The sequence below is a fragment of the Urocitellus parryii genome, chromosome 2 (assembly GCF_045843805.1).
Source record: "Urocitellus parryii isolate mUroPar1 chromosome 2, mUroPar1.hap1, whole genome shotgun sequence".
Classification (NCBI taxonomy): Eukaryota; Metazoa; Chordata; class Mammalia; order Rodentia; family Sciuridae; genus Urocitellus; species Urocitellus parryii.
Genome location: NC_135532.1, coordinates 221,471,111 through 221,492,147, shown reverse-complemented (window position 1 = coordinate 221,492,147; position 21,037 = coordinate 221,471,111). Strand labels below are relative to the sequence as shown.

Here is a 21,037-nt window from a genome sequence, read left to right as displayed (position 1 = left end):
ATCGCCCTATAAAAATGCACTGCCGAGTGTTTCCCCTGCCAGCCGGGGGATGCTGGCTCAGATTCCAAGGCTCGGTAGCTGCATTGAACATCTTAAATAATGTAGCTGGGCAGGATAAATTATTCAGGCTGCAGTGGGATGTGAGTGAGTCCTGAGCCTGCAGCCACTCTGGCTCCTGGCTTTAGTGGATGGACCCCCAACAGCAGGAGGAACATGGGAGCGGACGGGACTCTTTCAGCAGAGCTCTCAGGATGGCGCCTTCAGCTGAGAACACGCTGAGATGTTTACGGTCTATGGCCTTTGTCTCCACTGCTGGCTGCATAGATGTGTTGCTGTTTTCTAAATGTAGAGACTTCTCAGAAGAGGGTATACAACCAATCAACAAATATATGAAAAGATGCTCATCATCACTAGCAATTAGAGAAATGCAAATCCAAACCACTCTAAGATATCATCTCACTCCAGTCAGAATGGCAGCTATTATGAAGACAAACAACAGTAAGTGTTGGCAAGGATGTGGGGGGGAAAGGCACACTCACACACTGCTGGTGGGACTGCAAATTGGTGCAGACAATATGGAAAGCAATATGGAGATTCCTTAGAAAACTTGGAATGGAACCACCATTTGAACCAGCTATCCCACTCCTCGGACTATACCCAAAGTACTTAAAAACAGCATACTACAGGGACACAACCACATCAATGTTTATAGCAGCACAATTCACAATAGCTAAACTGTGGAACCAACCTAGATGGCCTTCAATAGATGAATGGATAAAAAAAAAGATGTAGCTTATACACACAATGGACTATTACTCAGCAATAAAAGGGAATAAAATCATGGCATTTGCAGGTAAATGGATGGAGTTAGAGAAGATAATGTTAGTGAAGTTAGCCAATCCCCAAAAAACAAATGCTGAATGTTTTCTCTGATATAAGGAGGCTGATTCATCGTGGGGTAGGGAGAGACAGCATAGGAGGAATAGATAACTCTAGATAGGGCAGAGGGGTGGGAGGGGAAGGGAGGGAGCAGGGGATTAGCAAGGATGGTAGAATGTGATAGACATCATTATCCAAAGTACCTGTATGAAGACACGAATTGGTGTGTGAATATACTTTGTATACAACCAAGATATGAAAAATTGTGCTCTATATGTGTAATAAGAATTGTAATGCATTCCACTATCATGTGTAAATTTTAAAAATTAATTAAAAAACAAATGTATCACCAGTTTATTTATTTATCTCAACAGAAGGAGGGATTGAGGGGAAGGCTTGATCTAAGCTTTGAGACAATTACATGTCACCCTCCAAAATGACAGAGAAAGAGAAAAAACATCTAATATAACCGGAAGAATTAACAGATCAGGAATGGAGGCAGAGAAAGGGGAGAGGAGAAGATGGGCACCTGTTTTAAAACCTCATCAAGATGCAAAACATTTCCACACCCCATGGCTTCATGTCAAGATGAAGAGAACTTGCCTTTCCTGTTAACAGCAAGTTTTATTAAAAATTTCAAATTTTTTCACCATCTTTGTCCTAACACATTTCAGCCACAGTGATGTGGGCCACTCCACTTCAGCAGCAGAAAGTCCTGTCTAGAGAAGAGTGTTGGTCGGGTCTGGACCTCCCAACGGTGGATTCCGCCAGAGAGAAGCAGTCATAAAGCCATGTCGTGGTTTGGTATCTGTTTTGAAATCCATCTCTATTTCCCTTCTGACCCTTCCTAGAATTTAATGCATGGCCTGAGGTCTCTATAGCCTAAAACCCCGTTGTTTTTACCCACTTTGGGTACAGTGTGCCTCAGGATCCACAGAAGGTTTAACAAGGGCACAGACTTGTGGAAGCGGAAGCATTTCAGTGTCATGACCTTGCACTTGGTCTGGTTCCCTGCACTCCCGAAAGCATCTCAAACTTCTTTGTGCTTTGGAGCAAGCTTGGTGCTATGGACACGTGAGGCCCAGTGATTCCAAATGCATTGTTCTAAGAAAATCCCAAGAATTCAGAGAGTCCTCTCCCTTAGAAATGATGCTACCCATGTCTATGAAAATATTTTCCTCAAAGTAGATCCCAGGGGAACAGGATTTAAAATGCCAGAACATGATGAAGAATGTTGTCCAGAGAAAATGCCCACAAAGTCTGCAAGAGCCCCAAGAATTTGCACTTTAATAAATTCCCCAAATGCCTCTGCTGTATTGAGATGGTGCCAAGCCATATGCTACAGGGATGGAGAGGTGCCAGGGCAACCACATGGGCAGAGCACCACGCACCACAGGGATGGAGAGGTGCCAGGGTGCACGTGCACACATGCACACATACTCAGCTCTGTGGACCAAGCCATCTTTGGGAGGTCGGACATCCAGCATCCAGGAAAACATGTCCCTGGTTTCTACCTGATCATGGCAGGAATAAGGTCAGCCCATCCCTCAAATAAAACTTCCTACATTCAGGGCAGACCCGGAAGGAAACAGGGGTAGCAGGGAGGGAGCCTTAGGAAGCCTGAGGGCCAGGCACCCTGGGAACCTGTGCCTTGTCCCACTGTCCTCACCCAGCATCGTCGGTGGCCCTGACCTACACCAGCCACCCTGCCCATCTGGCTTTGGGCCACCATGGCTGACTTCTGTGGGGCAAATGTCCAGCCACAGCCTATCACTTACCATGCTGTCCCTGAGACAAGCCCCGCACGTCTACAGTTTTCCAGGGACGGCCACATTGAAAGCATGGTGGCTTGAGCTTCTGGCATTGTGGATCTCCACCCAAAGCAATGGGCAAGAGTGACGGGATGCTGGTGCCTACCCCTTCCCAAATAGCAACATGTTTAGTTAGCTGAGTAGAGGCTGTAACTGAAATTGGGCCTGAGGTCCATGACAAAGGGTCACGGGTCCCCAGCCACACCACCTGCTTCTTGTCCTGCAGTGTGCAGCCCTGAGCTGGGGACTCCAAACTCACAGGCCCAGTGTTTAGACCCTCTTCTAGTTGCAGGGGTGTCCACCTGACTCTTGGCAGAGGGGACAAGAGGACAAGCACCGTCAACCCCTGGGAGAGGCCCAGAATAAACCCTCCCCCGTGCAGTAAGCACAGGGCACCGTGAACGCCTTGGGACAGTGAGCCAACGACAGGATGGAGCCCCCAACAGGCAGGGCCAAGTTACAAAGGGGGTGAGCTGGTGTTTGGCGACTGGTCACTCGTCCCTTCCAGCCACCCTCTTCCCGTGTTGCTGTAAGGTCACCAGGTAGGGTCACCCTCAGCAGGTAGGAGCCACTCCAGGCTGTTCTAGACAGCAGAGGTGCCCAGGTGCCTCCCCAGCCTTCTGAGCCAGGAGGCCCAGAGGTGGGACCACGAGTTTGAGCTTCCCCAAGGCCTCACTGATGAGTCCTGTGCGTGACCTGGGCACTTCAGGCTGCTCCTGATTTAAATAGGGGGTTCTCAAAGATAAATAAATAAATAGGGGGTGTTTGAAGAAAGCTGTCATGTCCCTGACCCCAGGGGAGTGAAGCAGCAATGTGACACGGAGTCATTTAACATTGGCAGTGACCCCAACCTTAATGTCACTTTTAAGGTGGGTCCTAGTGATGCTGCTTGTCGCCACAGCTTGTGACTCACAGTGAAGGGACTGTCCCTGCACACATGCTCCTCACAGAGCCCTGCTGTGACAGTACAGAGCTGTTCTAGATAGGGTGGACCACAACCATCCCTCAGTTAACACCTGAAAATCCCAGGTCCACGGATCACCCAGGTGTGCAGAGGAAGGCACCGGCTGAAAAGAGAGGGCACTCATAGTTGGGCAGCTGCTGCTGCTTACAAAGCCAGGCTCGCCCTGCCCCAGGCCTCCTAGAGCAGAGCAGGCGGCTCCACCCAGCGCTGGTGGGCACGCGTCTCTCCATGGACGGGCCACTTATCTGGCCCAGTGAGCTCCCCAGTAGCTGCCATTAGGAAGAACTGAGGCTGCAGCCAGGTCACAGCTGGAGGTCTACAGCTGTTCAGGCTTAGTGAGGGTCTCTGCAAAGTAGTGCAGTCCACAACCCTGCCCTGGGGCAGGAGGCTGCTGGGTGCCAGCAGGGGCCAGAGAGGGCCCACAGAAACGCCCAGCGGCACGGGAGCTCTGTGACAAATTGGAGTCACCCTGAGGAGGGCAGAGAGGAGGCTGAAAGGACACTGAGACAGGCTGTGGACTCTCCCAGCTGCCCATCCTTGCCCACAGAAAGCTGGCTAGCTGCAGAATGGGGGAGGGCCCAGGGAAGAGGGCATGGGCTGTGCTGTCTACAGTGGATTAAAGAGCTCTGAGGTCACCTCCACAGCAAGAACGCAGCCACACAGGCCAGGCCCTGCAACCTGGGAGCTCTTACAGGGGCCTCTGTGCTCAGGGCCACCTGGACCTGTGGCTTTAAGTTATGTCTCCGTCAAGTGGCAGCTCCCAAGTGACCCTGTGGACAACATTGAAGACTGTGTCTTCTCTGGACCAAGAAGGGAACTATGTGCTTCCAGTTCCAGTCCCTCCAGTATGCATCTGGCACGCTCTCTCCTCCTGTAAGTGCGACTTAGCTCTTTAAAACACCTTCCCAGTTTCTAGCCCAGAGAAGACGGTCCCTCTCTCTGGGGTCCTGACTTGTTTCTAAGGACCACAATGCCCTCTGCTGAGGTGCTGGGCTCCCGAAGCCTTGTGCACACCTGGGAAACCCCAGGGCATGTTACCACCCACCCCCCGCCGCGGGCACAGCCCCCCCACGACTGCTGCTCTTTTTCCACCAGTTAATTATTTAGCTGGTTGCATGTCTCATTAGCAGAAACCTCTTAAATTTCTCTCCCTGTGTATTCTCAAGACAGCACTTCAAGCTTGCAGAAACATCCACTCAGAACTCTGAAACTTCACTCTCCATTGCTGCTTCCAGACTCATCCGGAGTTCCCCTTTCCCTGTTCACACCACCTGCCTTTAGAGGGGAATTGTCTGGTGCAACCCAGTCCTGATCTCCTCCCAAGCACAGGGCCTGGCAGTGCAGACGCGCTTGACAGAAGGTGGCCACAGGCAGCTGTGGAAATAATGGCTGCTGAAATGTGCTCTTGGAATGTCTGTGCCTGGCTCCGGGTGGTGGAGCCCCTCGGCAAGGCATACCCCTTCACAGCCACTCCTCCCTGCCCTGGGGAGTCCACACAGCATCCCTCAGAGCCGACTCTTCCCTTACTGCCACCTCTCCATCGGCAGATTGGAGCTTCCAGAGGAAACCTGTGTGCCGCCTTTCCAGAGTCATCTCTCAGATTAAATGCATCAGCAGATACATGTGCCAAGGAGATGGACCTTGATGGAAAGAACTGACCTCTCTATTTTCCTGCCATGCAGCCAAGGACATCGCTAGAGCTGGTGCCGGGAACTAGCGGTCTGTCACTAGGCCCAGCTTCTTTGGTGCCACGGTCCCCTCGTATGTCTTCCTGCGTGGCCACCTGGGTCACCACTAATGACATGGCTGAAGTCCTCCTGATACACAGGAGCATCCGTCAGCACTCCCTCCCCCCCCCCCCCAGGGCCTGGAAGGCGAGGTCCCCGGCAGGATGGATGTGGAGAGCTGAATCCTGATTGCAGGAGGAAAACTACAGCCTGGCTGCCTAGCAATCCAATCAGGAGCAACGCGGAAAAGAGTGGTCCTCTGCCAGGGCCCACGCCGGCGCCATCCCTGCAGGCTAACAACCCTCCGCTGCAGAACAAACCAGGACCGCCCAGTGCAGTGCACCGTCTGCAGCCCAGCCGTGGGGTCGCTCTCCCGAGAGCTGCAGGGGAGAACACCGTGCGCCCTGGGCCCCGCGGGGAACACGCCAGACACTCCGCAGCTGAGGTTGCATTTGTCCAGGTCAGAGAAGGGCGCCGGTTACGCCCAACGTGATTTAAGAAATAAATCTCATTTTCTGCAGATTAGCTCTAGTTCATTCATGGGAATAACAAGTGCCAAGGACTCTCCATCGGAGGTAGCTCACTGTGCTCCCCGGGTCCCAGCTGGCCCGTCCCGAGGATGCCATCCCAGCTGTGTTCAACATCCAACAGTAGCCTCAGCATGTGACGCGCCCTGGAAGCCACGCTTATGAATTCAGCTGCACACCCAACGGATTCTCGTGCACATCTAAGTGAGACCTCAGAATCTGCAAGCTCTAAATGTCTGCTCTTTCCCCCCAAAACCCACTCTGCCAGCCACATCCCTCCTCTCAGTAAGAGCAGATGAGGGTCCTGTGGTCCTGGCTGGATTCATCGTAGCCCCTCTGCTCTCCCCTCAACCCTAGTCCCACCAGGGCCTCCCCAGCTCTCCAGCTCCTGTCACAGATCTCTCATGCACAGACAGACGCTTTTACTATGTCTTGCACCCAGCACCCAGCACCCAGCATCCTTCCATGAGCCAAGTACCCTTGGTCCAAGTACAGATATGCCTCCTGTGGGGCCAGGTAACCAGGTCAGCAGGGCTGACTTAAGTCCTGGAGAACGTGGCTCAACAAGAACACACGGCAAGCTGTGTGCCTTTGTGATTTTGCTGGCCCTGCTGGTATGTCCCCCAGCCAAGTCACCTTCTCTCAAAACGGGCTCATGGACAACTGCACACGTCAGCTTTGGTGTTGGAGCACTGCTGGAGGGACAGGAGATACTCAAGGTCGCCCCCCATTCCCTCCAGCATGGACGTTCAACAGGCTCCATTTTAGAATCTCACGCTGCAGGGTGATAGAGAAAGAAACGTCCAGGTCACCTGGGGAGGAGGGCTGCTGCTCGGCTGTCCCTGGGCGCGGGCTTCCCTGGACTTGGGAGGGAGACGAGCCGTCTCTGCAATAGAAGAATGAGTTCAGTGTATTTGGTGATTAAAAAATAAACCGACTTACATGCACTGAAGGCTGTGATGCATAAGGAGACGTGCCTGCTCCTATGTGGAGCCCCAGAACCCAGTAACCCTAGCCATTGCTACAGTTTCAGTCTGGGTGTGCCCTGGTGGCCCGTGTGTTAAAGGCCTGGTCTGTGGGGAGGTGGGAGAACCATTCAGAGACAGGGCCTTTGGAAGGAAGAGACATCATTAGAGATGGGTCCTTGAAGGGGATATTGAGACCCTGGCCCCTTTCTGTCTCTCTTGCTTCCTGGCTGCCATGCGATGAGGAACTGTGCTCTGTCATGTGCTCCCCTCCCAAATGTGCTGCTTCATCAAAGTGATAGGACAAATCCAATGTAGACTGAAGCTTCTGAAATTGTGAACAAAATTAAAACCTTTCCTCTTTATAAGCTTTTCATCTCGGGCATTTCGTTATAGTGACGGAAAGCTAATACAACCATAAATACTGTTTTTAAAAATTCCTTTGAGATTATATAATTTTAGAACTGTATTCTTTTAGTAAAATAAAAATATTTTAAAAACTGACTTAAAATCAATTCCTTTCTTGACATAATAGCCTCATCTAGAGACAAGATGAATAGCTGACCAAGAAAAATATACCTACAGGACAAATGGGGGGAAAGAAACAGAGGTTTAGATTTCAGCCAAGATTTTCGTCAAGATGCTTGATTAATGGCTCAAAGTACTAATGAATAAACATTCACAAGAAACTGCAGGAAGTTGTGGTTACACTATAAATGGAAGCTATTTGTGCTTTGTAGAATTATTTAAGATCTGAAGCCTACTATTTGGAATGGGGGTCTCTGAAGATAGAGTTCCTATTTAAGGAAAAAAGAATAAAAATCCTCATCAAGGGTTGATGGGCTGAAAATCTTCCCGTGGGATTTGTTCTGCTGGGTCTTCCTGGAAGACTGCTGGGGCGGGATTTGTTCTGACTTTCCTTATCATCAGCCTTACAAATCCTACTGTCCGGAGGCAGCCTTCAAAGATTCTGCCACCCATTAGCCTCTGTGAAAATGAGATAATCAGAACGATGCTTCAGAAGTGGAGGGGGTCTCCCGTTCTCCAGCACCCGGCCCAAACAACGGGCACAGATTACTTGCCAAGTGTCAGTGTGGCGGGGTCTGGTAGGGTTGGAGGAAACTTCCTGCAAAGGATTAAAACGCCTCCCCACACTTTTTAAAGCAGAAGGCTTTACAGAAAAATCCTGGGGAAAGAACCCAAAAGACAAGTTTCAGATAAACAGGTGGAGTTTACTAATAACCTAGTCCTAGAATATTCCTGATTCTAGACTTTCTCCTTCTAAACATTATCCAAGAACTCGCTACCGCTGTGGCTGCTGTGCTCCCCAGGAGTGGTGTCCTGCTGGCCCTGCGTCAGCACCGTCTCCTGGCTGCCTCTCTCCTGCCCCACCAGCTACTCACGTCTGGTCCTTGGTGCATCTGAACTGAATGCATAGTTTTCATTTTCGTTTTTTAACTTTGTCTCAGAAGTTCCTTTCTTTGTGTTGTCGTTTTCAGAATTCCTAGAAGTAGAACATTTTACAAAGTCACATGTTAGTTGGCCACGGAGACCCGGGTTGCTTGGCTACCCTCAGCCTCCCATGCAGTCCGGCCCCAGGAAAGCTTCAGCCAGGTGCCTAGCTCACCGTGCAGATGTGCACGGTCCGCAAGTTCACGTCCTCAGGATGGGAGGGATGGAACCTGTTCACCAGAGCCCCATGGGCCTCATGAGACCCACCTGGTGTCCACTCTCAGGAACCACTGATCAAGCAGGGGTCAGTAATAGCAGCCACCAGCTGCTGTTATAAATGAAGTTTTGTTGGAACACGGCCACACCTGTCCACAGGCCACCGTGTGGTCTGGGGCTGCTCTCGTGTTACAAAAGCAGAGCTGGATGTTGTAACAGAGACCAGATGGCTGGCAGAACCAAACCGCTTACAATGCAGCCCTTATGGAAACCCTGCGCCAACCTCGGAAATACAGCAAGGGGGGCAGCATGCTGGGAACGACGTCTGGCAATGCTTAGAGGGAGAATTAGAAATATTGAGCTTCAGAAGTTTGGAATACGTTACTCAATGTCTAAGAATTAGTTCTAGAAAGAGTATTCCTCGTGGGCTATGTATAATAGCAATACCCACAAACAGCCCAGGTGGCCAGCAGCAGGGACTTGGTAAAATGAATGACGAGTGTCTCTAGGACCTGTCTCCACGCTGCTGCAAAACTCATGACAGATGAGGACATTCGAGAGCTGCTGGGGGCCCTGTGCCCTGGAGCAGCTCCTTTGGAGACTGTGGCGGAAGTCAGGCCGACCCTGTGGCCCAGGGCTCCCTGCTAGAGGTGCGCCCGACAGAAGGACAAACAGGAGTGGGCACTTAGGTTCACAAAAGGACATATGAACAGCTCAGAGAGGGGCCCTTCCATTCAGAACAGCCCCAACCTGGAAACTACCCAAACGCCCACTTAAAGCCGTGGGGAAAAATGAATTGCACACCGTGACATGGTGGTGACATGGTGTAACTGTCACGCCATCAACATCTGCGTGCCAGTGTGGCTCAGCCTGAGTGAGGAGCTCAAGCAGGAAGACGTGCATGAGTACGCGTGACATGAGTCCACCCTGTGACAGTTACAGGAGTCTAGTGTCTGGGGATGTGGGGACAGGTGCCAGAGAATGCTGCCTTTGGTGACAAGGGGCAGACAACAATCTGACGGGGTCTGAGCTGCACTTTCAGACACTGAGGATGTTCCAGCTCAGAATCTCAGCAGCCGAGCCCTAGCACAAGTGCCCTGTGAACACCAGCCAAGCCCCACGGGCATGGTCTGTACCCTTTTCTGTAGTCACACGACCATTTAAGACTTCATCAAACAAACAAGAATGCTGTGGGCAAGCCTAGGGCGGAGGACACCCTGTAACCCTGCACCGGGAGGCTGGGGCAGGAGGATCATCACCCTCAGCAATTTAGTTAGGCCAGAGCAGATTAGCAAGACCCTGCCTCAAAATAAAACATAAAAAGGGCTGGGGACGTGGCTCAGTGGTTAAGTGCCCTTAGGTTCAATCCCTGGTACAAAAATATAAATAAATAAATATATATATATAAATATATACATATATATATATATATGGTAGACAAATAATTGTTGATGGAAAATTGACTTCCGGATGGAGTCAAATGAAAAGAGCAAGTTATAAAATAACTGTGTGTGTGTGTGCGTGTGTGTGTGAACACACGTGTGCATATGTGAACACGTGTGCCCGTGGGTACACACATGCGTAGAGGACATGATGACCCTGGGTCGTGGAGCTGTAAGGGATTTGAACACCAATTCTTATACCTATATTTGTTTAATTGTTGTCTACAATAAACGTGCACTGATTCTATTCAAAAAAATTTAAAACGCACATGTGATTTTGATGCAAAGGGTGCCGTGCGTGGCAGGAGTCAGCCCCAGGGACAACTGGAAGGAGACCCAGGTCAGCAAGCGAGCTACCCTGTCCTCACCTCCGGACAGGGAGCCTGGTCCAGCACGGGAGCAGCACACACAGACGGACCTGAGCCCTGGAACAGGCAGCCCTGTTCTGGTTCCCACCCTCCCCCGCCCACAGGGGACACGTCAGGAATTTTGCTTAACCTCTCTAGCTCAGGGTCCTCATTTACGAAATGGAAAAAAGTGGCCTCATAAAGTCACTGTGAGAATCCAGACTGCAAAGCTCCACAGGGCTGAGGTCAGAAGCTGACGTGCGTGGGACGCCCTCAGCGAAGCCCAGCTGTCCCGTGGACCCACGGTCACTGCACTGGGGCTGTGGCTGCTCTCTGCCCAGGACCCTCAATGGCTCTTGATCATCTTACTATGCTTTGAGGTCACCTAAGGCCCCCGAACAGACACCAAAGATGTGGCCATGGTCAACAACGGCGAGGCCAGCCTCCATGCTGTGGTCCCGCTGAGGGGTAGAGTCGAAAAGAGGCCAGAAAGGTTATCAGGGTGGTGTCCCTTCCTCCTCCCTCCCCTAAGTCAGGCCCCACGGGGACCTGTCTTCAGATGCTCCACGGTGGCATCCTCAGAAGACGGCGCCTCTCAGAACCGCATTATCACCAGCGGCGGGGGGAGAGGGATAGCACCTGTCCCTTCCTGAGGACACACACTTGTCCACTGTACTGAGTGCAGCCAGGCATAGCCTAAATCTTAGCATTTCAGATTAACAGGTAAAGAGCGACAGCTAGCCATGACTGCCAGAGCCGCGGCCAGGAAGCCACCCGTGTCCACAGCGCCCCCTTGGAGCACTGCTGCCAGCCCAAGTGCTGCGTCCACACTGGTGGGCACTGCTCTGGTGGGTCTCGACACGGTCACCTTTACAGTGCTTGCAGCTACTGCTGGACAGTGTGGGCAGGAGGGGAGTCTCTGTCCTGCCTCCTGTGGTGCAAGGAGCGGGGAATGCTGCCTCCTGCAGCTCTTCGAGGCCTGGCTTTCCAATGCCCCAGAAATCCCAGCGTACCCTCTCTGGTGTCCCCATCCTCAACGGAGAACAGGAGGGACAGTCCTGGTGCACAGTGTCCTCTTGTGGAAGGAGCTGCAAATGCCAGGCACCAACACGTCTGCTCCAGCCCTAAGCAGCCAGAGCAAGCCGGGCAGCCGTCGTCCACCCTGCGCTAGTCCCCGAGGGCCGCCCCGTGAGTCTGTGGCTGGCACATGTGCTCTGCCGTGTCGCCTATTTTCAGGACTTAATTTTGAGTAACACAAACCCTAAAATGGCACGATTATGGGTATGTGTGCTGGTGGTGGTGGTGGTAGTTCACTTGGTTTTCAAAAAACCAACATGATTTCAAACTTACCTTATTTTAATTTGGTAAACAGACTCTGCAAAAAAAAAAAAAATTAGAAAAATCAGAATACTAGTTTTAAAAACAAAATCTCATTGATTGTTACAGACGCCCAGATTCTACTAACCCTCACATTAGTATGGGTGACCCAGCAGGCATTAAGAAGGGACCCCCACACCAAATCATCCAATGGCTTCCAAGAATAAGGAAAGCAGAATTCACTCTTAACCAATAGAAAAATAAGTAAACCTAAGGCACCTGAAAGACAGTGGGTATCCAATTAGTATTTAGTGATTCTGAGTTTGATTACCAATATTATAAAAGACTCCTTCAACAAGAAGTGCTGGCACCACCAATCACCACTGTCATTCATCAGTATTGACAATGTATGAGCCCCAGGGCAGAACTGTACAAAGCATCACCTCATTTAATTGTTGCAACAACCCAAGAGTAGTTATTAGTGTCACCAAATTTAATAGACTAGATATTACCATAGTAGCATTACCTTCTCACGTTATTCTAAGATACATTTTCTATCAGTTTCATTTGTGCCAATGGTAGATACGGTTGGTATATACACACGTTCCCCCAAAGCTGTCATTAAATTGCTAATATCTCTAATCAACGGATCCTTGAACTACAGTGAATCTAGAATCTGAAGACAGGGAGTCACAAGCCACAGACCGAGTCCCCACGCCTGTCTCTCAAGCCTGTATTCTTTAGGACTCCGCTGGGTCCCTCTCAGTCACTCCACTGTCAACCACTTGGCACAGGGAGAATTCTGCAGGTACCAGTCGAGTACCAAAAAATACTTTTGGGGGGAAAAATTATATTTAGTCATTTGAAGCATTGAAATCATCCTCATGGGGAAATCCAGACTGTAACAGGAGACCTTATTTTTCTTTCTACCAGTACATTAATATTTTCCTGCAAAGGGAAATTTAACTTCACACAACAGGAAACAACTTTCTGATGTGCCCAAACGGGTAGGTTTTATCCTAAAAAAAACTACAGCATTCAATGACGCATCACAGTAGCTACATACCCTTGAAAATAAGCACAAAGTTCAAATAATCCGTGTCTCGTGAGAAAGGCACTGCCTCTTTGGCTTCCCGGCAGAGGGAAGACCCCACAGCTCCTACAGATCAGCTCCTTCCCAGAGGACCCTCAGCTTCCCCGTGGATCTCTCCAGCTCCTTCCAAGGGCTTTGGAGTCAAATGCTCTTCTGTTTCGTGTTTTGTCTCATTTTTTGTTACTGTTTTCCCAACTTTATTAAGTATAACTGATATTGATCTATTATAGATACATCAGCTTTATATGTGTTAAAATTGTATCTACTTCCAGCGTGTGGTATGACGTTTTGACATGTGTGCATCGTGAACTGATTAAAGACTATTCAATACATCCATCGCCTCTTACGTTTAATCACCTTTTTATGTTGAGAACATTTGGAACCTCTTCTTGTAGTAATTTCCAAGCACACAATGCAGCATGATGAGCACAGACACCTGCTTTGCAATGGATCTCCATCACTTATCTGTCCTGGCTGACTGAAACCTTGTCTGCTTGGACCTACGTGTCCCCATCCCCTCAGCCCCCACCTGGCAGCTGTCCTTTGACTCTGTGTAAGTTTCTTTCTCCATTCCTCAATGGACGGACATTTGGACGGTTTCCCCTTCTTGGCTAACAATAGTGCTGCCATGAACATGGAGAGCGGGCATCTCTTGGACATTCCGATTCCGCTTTCTTTGGGTACATACCCAGTAGTGGAGTTGCTGGATCACGCAGTGGCCCTGGGCTTCATTTTGTCTGAGCGCTCCCCCACTGTTCCGATAATGGCCCCTCCTATTTGCATTCCCACCAGTGGTCAAGGGCCCCCTCTCTCCACACTGTCTCCAACACTGGCCATTTGTCAATAGAATGACAGATGACAATAGCCACTCTTGCAGGTGGGAAGCTCTATCTGCTCGCCCTCAGTGGATCATTTAAAAGAGCTCACGAGCTCATCAGCTTCATCTGCTTATACCAAACTTCAAAACTACATAAAAATTTACACAGGAAAAAGTTACCTTTTTTCTTTCTCCGAGAGGAACAACAGCAGCAGAAAACGATGATCAGAACAACTATCAGGATAAACACGGACACGCATAACACTGCGAGCAGAGCGATGGCCCAGGTGGGCAACGATGCACCTGACTGTTCCGTGTTGCCTGCAGGGTTGAAAGGAGAGGAGACATTTGAGTGAGCTTTGCCTCGGATCATGGACTCTGCCTCGCTCTACATTACAGTCTGTTTTCCACTAATGCCAACAGGGAGCCTGCTGTGGCCGGGCGCCAGAGGCCAGCGTCCCTTCCGTGAGTTCCGTTAATCAGCACTGGTCAGCATCTCCATCCTCATATTTATTGTGATCCATAAATAACTGCTGAGGAACCCAGCCCAGGTGTGAGTCGGGAGCACCTGGCGCCCTGAGCCTGGGCCCGGGGCGGAGGACTCTCATCACACCCGCACCTTCTGTGTTCACTCAAGAATCATCCTCAAGCAGCTGCCGCCGGGCAAGACTGGAGAACGATGGGGGTCTCACTCCTGGAGGCCTCTCTGAGGTCCAGAGCCAACAGGAACAGAGCCGGTCCCTGCTAAGGAAGCCAGGTGCAGGGCTTTCGCGGCAGCCCCACCCAGACCCCTGCAGGATCTAGTTCTCAGGCTGAAATTGCCTTCCCATAGCTCTCAGGAGCCGCCCTCAGCTCTCAGGAGCCGCCCTCCTCGGGGACTGCTTTGCCCTCTGAGGGTACCAGGCAGTCAGGGGGTCACAAGAGAAAAATGGCCAGCTGAGGAGGAACGGGCAGGAAGTTACAGGAAGAGGGCAGAGCAGGAAAGAGAGAAAAAGGCGATTTTGAGTTTTTGCTGCCGAGTTTCAGAGCTCTCCAATCCCAGCTTTTTATGTTGTTATTCAAATTCAAATTTTAATTAATTCAAATTAGGTGTATTAACTATTCAGTGCCTCCGTTACTGTCCCATTTTGAGTGCTTGATTACCACAGCTATGGGATACCTCTGTCATGACAGAAAGTCCTACTGGGCAGCATGACCGGGCCATGGTTGGTGGGAACAACACTGGTGCTCCCAGGAGGGTCTCGTCCAGCGTTTCGCTTCTCCCTGCCAGCCACATGGAAGCCAAACCACCACTGTCCGACTGTGAATTGCTCTAGACAAACAATTGTCACTCAGCCCTGAGTGAGTGACTTGCATCTTGATATAAACATGTGCTACTTTATTAGAGGCTAGACATCAGAAAATATTAAAACAGAGGCTTCCTCTGAAGGAACATGGAGTTGGCTTTGAAATTAATGGTCATTCAGCACTTTGGAACCAAAGGCCAGAGTTGAAAATCACTCTTGGATGTTCTTCCTTAGAGCTTTCCTTGAAAATTGACCTTGCAATTATAGTTTGCCATTCCCATGTCTGTGCCAAATGTTCAGAACGAGTGTGGCATTGCTAGAGATGATCACTTGTGCCTTGGGTCTAACACCTCCAAACACCTGGAGGCTGACTCATGGGCAGCTCAGGATCCAGCTGCAGAATCATCTACATCTTGTCTAAAAACAAGAGCTGAAATTCTGGGAACTCTATACATTGAAGAATTATATAATATAAAAAAAAATGTGTCTTGCCTTCCTACACAAAGATTCTCTGCTTTGTCTGTAAAGGATTTTTTTAAATTTTTCTTCTAGGAAATTGAGAAATATTAAAATGATTTTGACAGTTTCTCTTTTGAACACCTCACATTTACTGTCCTATCAAACATGAGGAATTCAACTGTTGCTTCCATTTCTTCTTATATATCTTATGATGTCCAAACAGGACTTACCTTTCTCAAGGTCAAGGACTGACTTATTTTTCTTATACTCCAAGCACTTGGAACATATTAGGCATGATGGATGGATGGATGGATGGATGGATGGATGGATGGATGGATGACTAAGATGCTGAATTCCCTTCTGACTCCACACAGAGAAGTCAGGCAGCTGGCTGTAGCCAAGTCATACCTAGAACTCACCTTTCTGTCCATATTGGGATGCTCAGAACAGAATTGTAGGAATGTAGAGAAAGTCAACTGTTTTTCTAATGTCATCTATCTCCACCTTACTCATCATCTTTCTGAAATGAGATAGGACAGAAAGAGACAAGAAAGGGGCCCCAAAAAAATTGTGATGGGGAGAGGATAGAATTATACCCTCTTCTACCATACCTCCCACCCCCAGACTTGGAGCACTAACACCAGCTCCTCATTTTCAGAGAGCAAGCTTATTATCCCCTCGTTCCACAGATGGAAGAACCCCAAGAATCCTCTGGAATGCTTGTTGGATGTGCAGAATCAAGGGATTTGGAATCGTGCCCCAAGTGATTGAGATGCAGGTGGCTGAGGACCCACACTCTGAGAATCCCTGGTATGTGACAAAAAATGTAAACACTGCCCAAGAGTAACTCCATTCCTTAGCGGGTGCTCCCCTAGGCCCCCTCCCACAAATCCATAAGAATAGGATGAAGTCAAGAACTTCATCAATCTATTCTCAATCTGGAGTTGAAAATCAGCACTGTGGGGAAGGTTGATGACTGACAAGAGCCTCGGGCTTCTCTTGGGGCCTGCCTTGGGGTAGCCAGTCAGTCTCATGCCACCGTGTACCTGCTATGTCCCCTTTGGCCTCCATCTCACTCACCAGTAACAATTCTGGCCCAGAGACTCAAAAAAATGTGTGGGAAAGTTCTGAGGAGGCTCGAAGTTCCAAGGCACATGCCTGAGATTGCCACTGTCACCCTGCATCCAGTTTGATGGGCTCTTACAAAACTCAGCTTGCAAATATGACAAGTTTTCACAATAAGGGAGCTGGCTCAGGTTAAACAGTAAGGTCTGGCTCAGTATGTCAGCAACCGGCAGGACCCCTCACCTGCTAAGACGTCATGCCGTGGCCTTTCCCACCCTCCTGCCAGCTCAGGCTTGACCTGACAGCCTTTCCTCTCACCTAGAAGCCACTGCCTGCTGTGTCCTTGGGAGTGCCCTTGGGAGTGCCCTTGGGCGTGCCTGTTTGCAGGAGGGGAAGCAGCCTTGCAGAGACTGGTGACAGAGTCAAGGAGGAGAGTGGACCATATTGGCATTACCCACTTCCTTGTTCCTTAACTCACCAGTCAGCCAGGCGATGCCTGCCCAAAAGCCCCCAACTCTGACCAAATGGCAACTGGCCTCAGGAACCAGAAGGCTCTTCTTCTGCTCTCTACTGGTGGTGACCACATGCTGCTGGAAGTCTACACCTGGGAGAGATTTGAGCTCTAGTCTCCCTCTAACTCAGGGGAGGTCAAAGCCTTGTACATGAGCCGGGGTGGGGAGGGTTTGGTCCTGGAGCTCCATAGGTTAACCTCTTTTGTTTTAATAATGATTTTATTTTTCATATGTTACACACATGTGTATACATATGTGTGTGTTTGTATATGTACACATGTATCATATACACACTGGATATTTTTGTTCAGTATAAGGCCAATTTTTAAAATGGATACAATTATGGTAAATTGAAAAAAATAAATGATAACAGTCACATATTGATAAATCAAAAAATCATAAAGGTGCCCAGAAAACACAGATTCTTGGAATGGTCTTATCCAGGATAAGACACAGGAGAGCCTCGTCCTTCACCCCACACCCTGCCGTGAGTTACCCCAATCCCCCTGGGAAGTCACCACCCAGGCCTGACGTGAAATAAACACATCTTTAAGAAGTCTGGGGTGTGCCTGCTTCCAGGTGTGGTAGGTTGGCTGGCAGAGAGGTGCCATACCTGAGCGACCACAGATGGGGCCTGAGAGGCCCTCTCCCGGTCAGCACCGCCTCCCTCCCTAGGGTCTCCACACCACGGTGGGGGCTGCACGACTGACCTAAGACGGGCTTTACTCAGCCTCAAGAGTGTCCTTTTCCTTTCTTTCCATCTTTGAAGACCAGGAAGATGTATCTCCCAGGTGCTCCCAAAGGAAGGTGCAGTTGTCAAAGGCTGCGTGGAATTTCCTGAAGCCAACTGTGTTCACACAGAATCTCACCGCCACCATGTACAAAGCACGCTTCTTGGTGAACCGGAGGGACCCAGGGGATCACTGGACCAGTGAGACGCCAGCCCTGGCTCTGCGTCCTGCCTGGACAGGCCACCCCGGTGCTGCAGGCCCCCCAGCCCACCCCCTCTACCACCACCAGCGGCCACTTGTCTAGTGAGTGAGCCGGAGCAGCCGCTGTCTGATGATCAAACCTGCGTGGATCACCACTCCTGAAGGCTAGATGGAAGGTGGGCACCTGGAGATTGTTTTTAGAACAGTGTCCCAAAATCCTAGGTGCCCAACAGATGGTTGGGGAACTTTAAAATCCTAACTCCCAGGCTCCAAGAAGACCAGTCAAACCAGAGCCTCTGGGGAGGGGCCTGAGCCTCAGTGTCTGCGTCCAGCCTCCTCCGGTGACCGACACACAGAGGAAGGGAGAACCCACTCTGCTCTTCTCCTGCCCTTGTCACAGGTGAGACACCGGAGCCCAGACTCACACCATTATTGCAGAGTGAAGGGACTGCCACGCCTACCGCCCTTCTCTGCCCCTGAGTTTCTGTGGACATGCACTGTGGACAGGAGTCACGCCCTCCTACAGGGGCGGTCATGTGTCACCTCCATCCTTTCCCAAGCTGTCCACAGACAGATGCAAAGAAAACAACCCAGAGATTCAAATGTATGATGTGTCAAGATCATTGCACTGTCAAGTGTATCTAATTAAAACAAATTTAAAAAAAGAAAACAACCCAGAGTGGCATGAAGGCCCACAGCGTCTCGAGACAGGGGCGAGAGGGCTGTGGCTTGCTAGTCTCAGGGATGTCTGTGATACTCTAAGTTTCTGTTTCTTCTGTCAGCAAGAAAATCAGCTTTTACGAAACAGTTCTGAAGGTGAGCAGTCACCCTGCAATTCACTTTTCTTGAGGAAGGCTCTTGGGCTACACACCAGTAGGAAGAATTCCGTGCCACGGGGCCTGACCTGCTCCAACCTCCTCTGCTGCCACTGTCCTTCCCTCCATGACTGACAGGGATCACTCCAGAAATGAGAACAGATTCTTTGTGCTTGGGGAAGTGGCATCAGGACTGATGCTGACCAGATCCCTGAAGAGGCCTGACAGGCAGAGCTGATCCCTCTCGGCTCCCTGGAAACCTGGCTCTGCCACTTGCAGCCTCGGGCCAGCTGCACCAGCCAAGGCTGGGACGGAGACTTCCGCCAATAAAACTTGCACAAAACACATAACACACTGCCAGCACCAGCTGCTCCAGACCTGGATGAATAATTTAGAAACTAATGACCCTTTTCCAAATGAGTCCAATAAGGACAGACTCACTGCCGCCCACCCGCTAAACCTCCTACCCAGCCGTCCTGCCTCTAGCCACTGAAGGTAAAGCACTCGTTTGGTCCCTGCAGAATTCCACTGAGTCAACCTACAAGGGACATTAAATGCCCTCCCTCTGCCCTGCCCCTATAGCAGGAAAAAAAAATGCTGGCTACCTAATCTCTAAAATCCCTTTCTATAGGGTACCATTGGTCCTGCAAGAGCTCCTGGCTGCCCTGCTACCCTGCAAACTACGTGCTTCAACGGACACTTCTTTACAGAATACAGAAGGCTTATGCATTTTTTTCAGTCTTCCTTTCAAAGCCTGGACCAGACTTCATCATATTTAAGTAGCGTAAAGGCAAGCTGGTCAGCTCCGTGCCGACGTGGCCAATTCCAGGCTGGGACACGGAGGTGCAGAGTGAGTCTGGAACACTGACTGGACCAAGTGCTTAGAAAGTGAGAGAGAAACATCAAAAAAACACCAAGACAGCTTGAAAGGACTCCTGCAGGCCACCCTGGGACCAAGCTGAGCATCAAAAGGAATAATGACAAGAGTGCAATACAATGGATTGGGAAAAATGAGTCCATACCAAAACAGGAAGGAAAAGAGAGACGAAAGGAAGAAAAGAAGGTCTCTTCTTTACAAAAGAATGCCAACAACTAAATATAGAAAGGCTGGTTTACAGCCAGCATAGAAATAACACATTCCAGCAGGGACTTAGCAGTAAATGCAAAAGTTATTAGGTGGAAGGCTGTGGAGAAACAGCGCCTTCCCACAGTGTGCATGGATCCGATGTGAATTATTAAGGCAAAAGGGTAGCTTTTCACTGGAGAGATCCAGGAGATGCCACAGACATACTCATTACCAATGATAGAGAACACTGTCCTCGTGTGCCCATGTGGCATTACGTACATCTTGCAAGATTATATTTAGCCCAGTGCAAAGTATGCTGGGAAAAAATTAGGAAAAAAAAATCCAAATTGGGGAGAATCCTTCAGAAGTAGACTGGACCCTTCAAAAATGTTTAGACCCTGAGAGGCAAAAAGTTCGGGGAGCCATTTGAACTTCAAGGAGACTGAAGCCCTGACACCCAAAGCTAACTCCAGTTTGGGGGAAACAACTCACTACATATTACATTATCAGAGATACTGGAAGTACAGACCCCATCCTGTGCAATGGTCCTGGATGAAGGTTAAGCTTTCTGGTAGCCCACCATGTGGGGTTATGTGGGAGAGTGGCCTCCCCGTATGACAGACACAGTGTCATCCCATCTCCCGGTGACTCTCAGATACTCTGGGGGAAGGTCGAGGGACAGAAAAGGAGGGAGACGAGCATGACAAGCATCTAGGGAACATTTAGTGACCCCGATGAAGAAACATAGGTATTCCCTATACTGTCCCCACAACTGTTGTCAAGGTTTTATAATTGTTCAAAGTAAGGTGGAGAAAGAAAAGCAAACTAGGTTTGGATTTGAGCTTATCCCCACCTACTGTCTTGGTAGGGAAAAGCTAGATTTCCTTGAATTTAATCAGCTAGAATAAGCTAGCCTTGACTTAAGTTCCAAGAAACACAAGGTTCATGTCCCGGCCCTGGAAACACTGCCTCCACCAGAACCAGGCCTAAGCAACCCAGAGCGACATCCCACAGCCAGCTCAGGAAGAGCTGGAGTGTGTGCAACCAAACAAGCAGGAGGGGAGACAGCTGCCCCAGTGAGCCGCTCTCCTGCTCTTTCTTATTCCAGAACAAAGGGCTTCCAGAACCTTCTAGATGAGGGAAAAGGAGGAGGGATCCTTGTAATAGACTTCTGCTCCTTGGAATTTGGAAAATAATAGCTGCAAGTTAGTTCTCTTGGAGATAAATTTTGACTCTGCAGTACCATTTTCCTAGTCCACAGACCTCAGAGTGACGGAGTGAGGGTCTGTTTAAACAGGGAGACATCACACAGGGCTGGGGAATGGACAGTACAAGGCCCCTTATG

The 21,037-nt window shown here is 49.8% G+C and overlaps 1 protein-coding gene across 1 annotated transcript in view; it reads right to left on the bottom strand.

Moving 5' to 3' along the window:
* Window positions 1-21,037, bottom strand: part of Igsf5 (immunoglobulin superfamily member 5) — a 34,336-nt gene that overhangs the window by 848 nt on the left and 12,451 nt on the right. The window contains exons 4-7 of the mRNA XM_026399413.2: window positions 13,738-13,878; window positions 11,681-11,705; window positions 8,277-8,377; window positions 6,721-6,794 (exon numbers count right to left, since the gene is read on the bottom strand). Of these exons, the coding sequence (XP_026255198.2) occupies window positions 6,721-6,794; window positions 8,277-8,377; window positions 11,681-11,705; window positions 13,738-13,878 (341 nt within the window). The remainder of the gene's footprint in view (window positions 1-6,720; window positions 6,795-8,276; window positions 8,378-11,680; window positions 11,706-13,737; window positions 13,879-21,037) is intronic.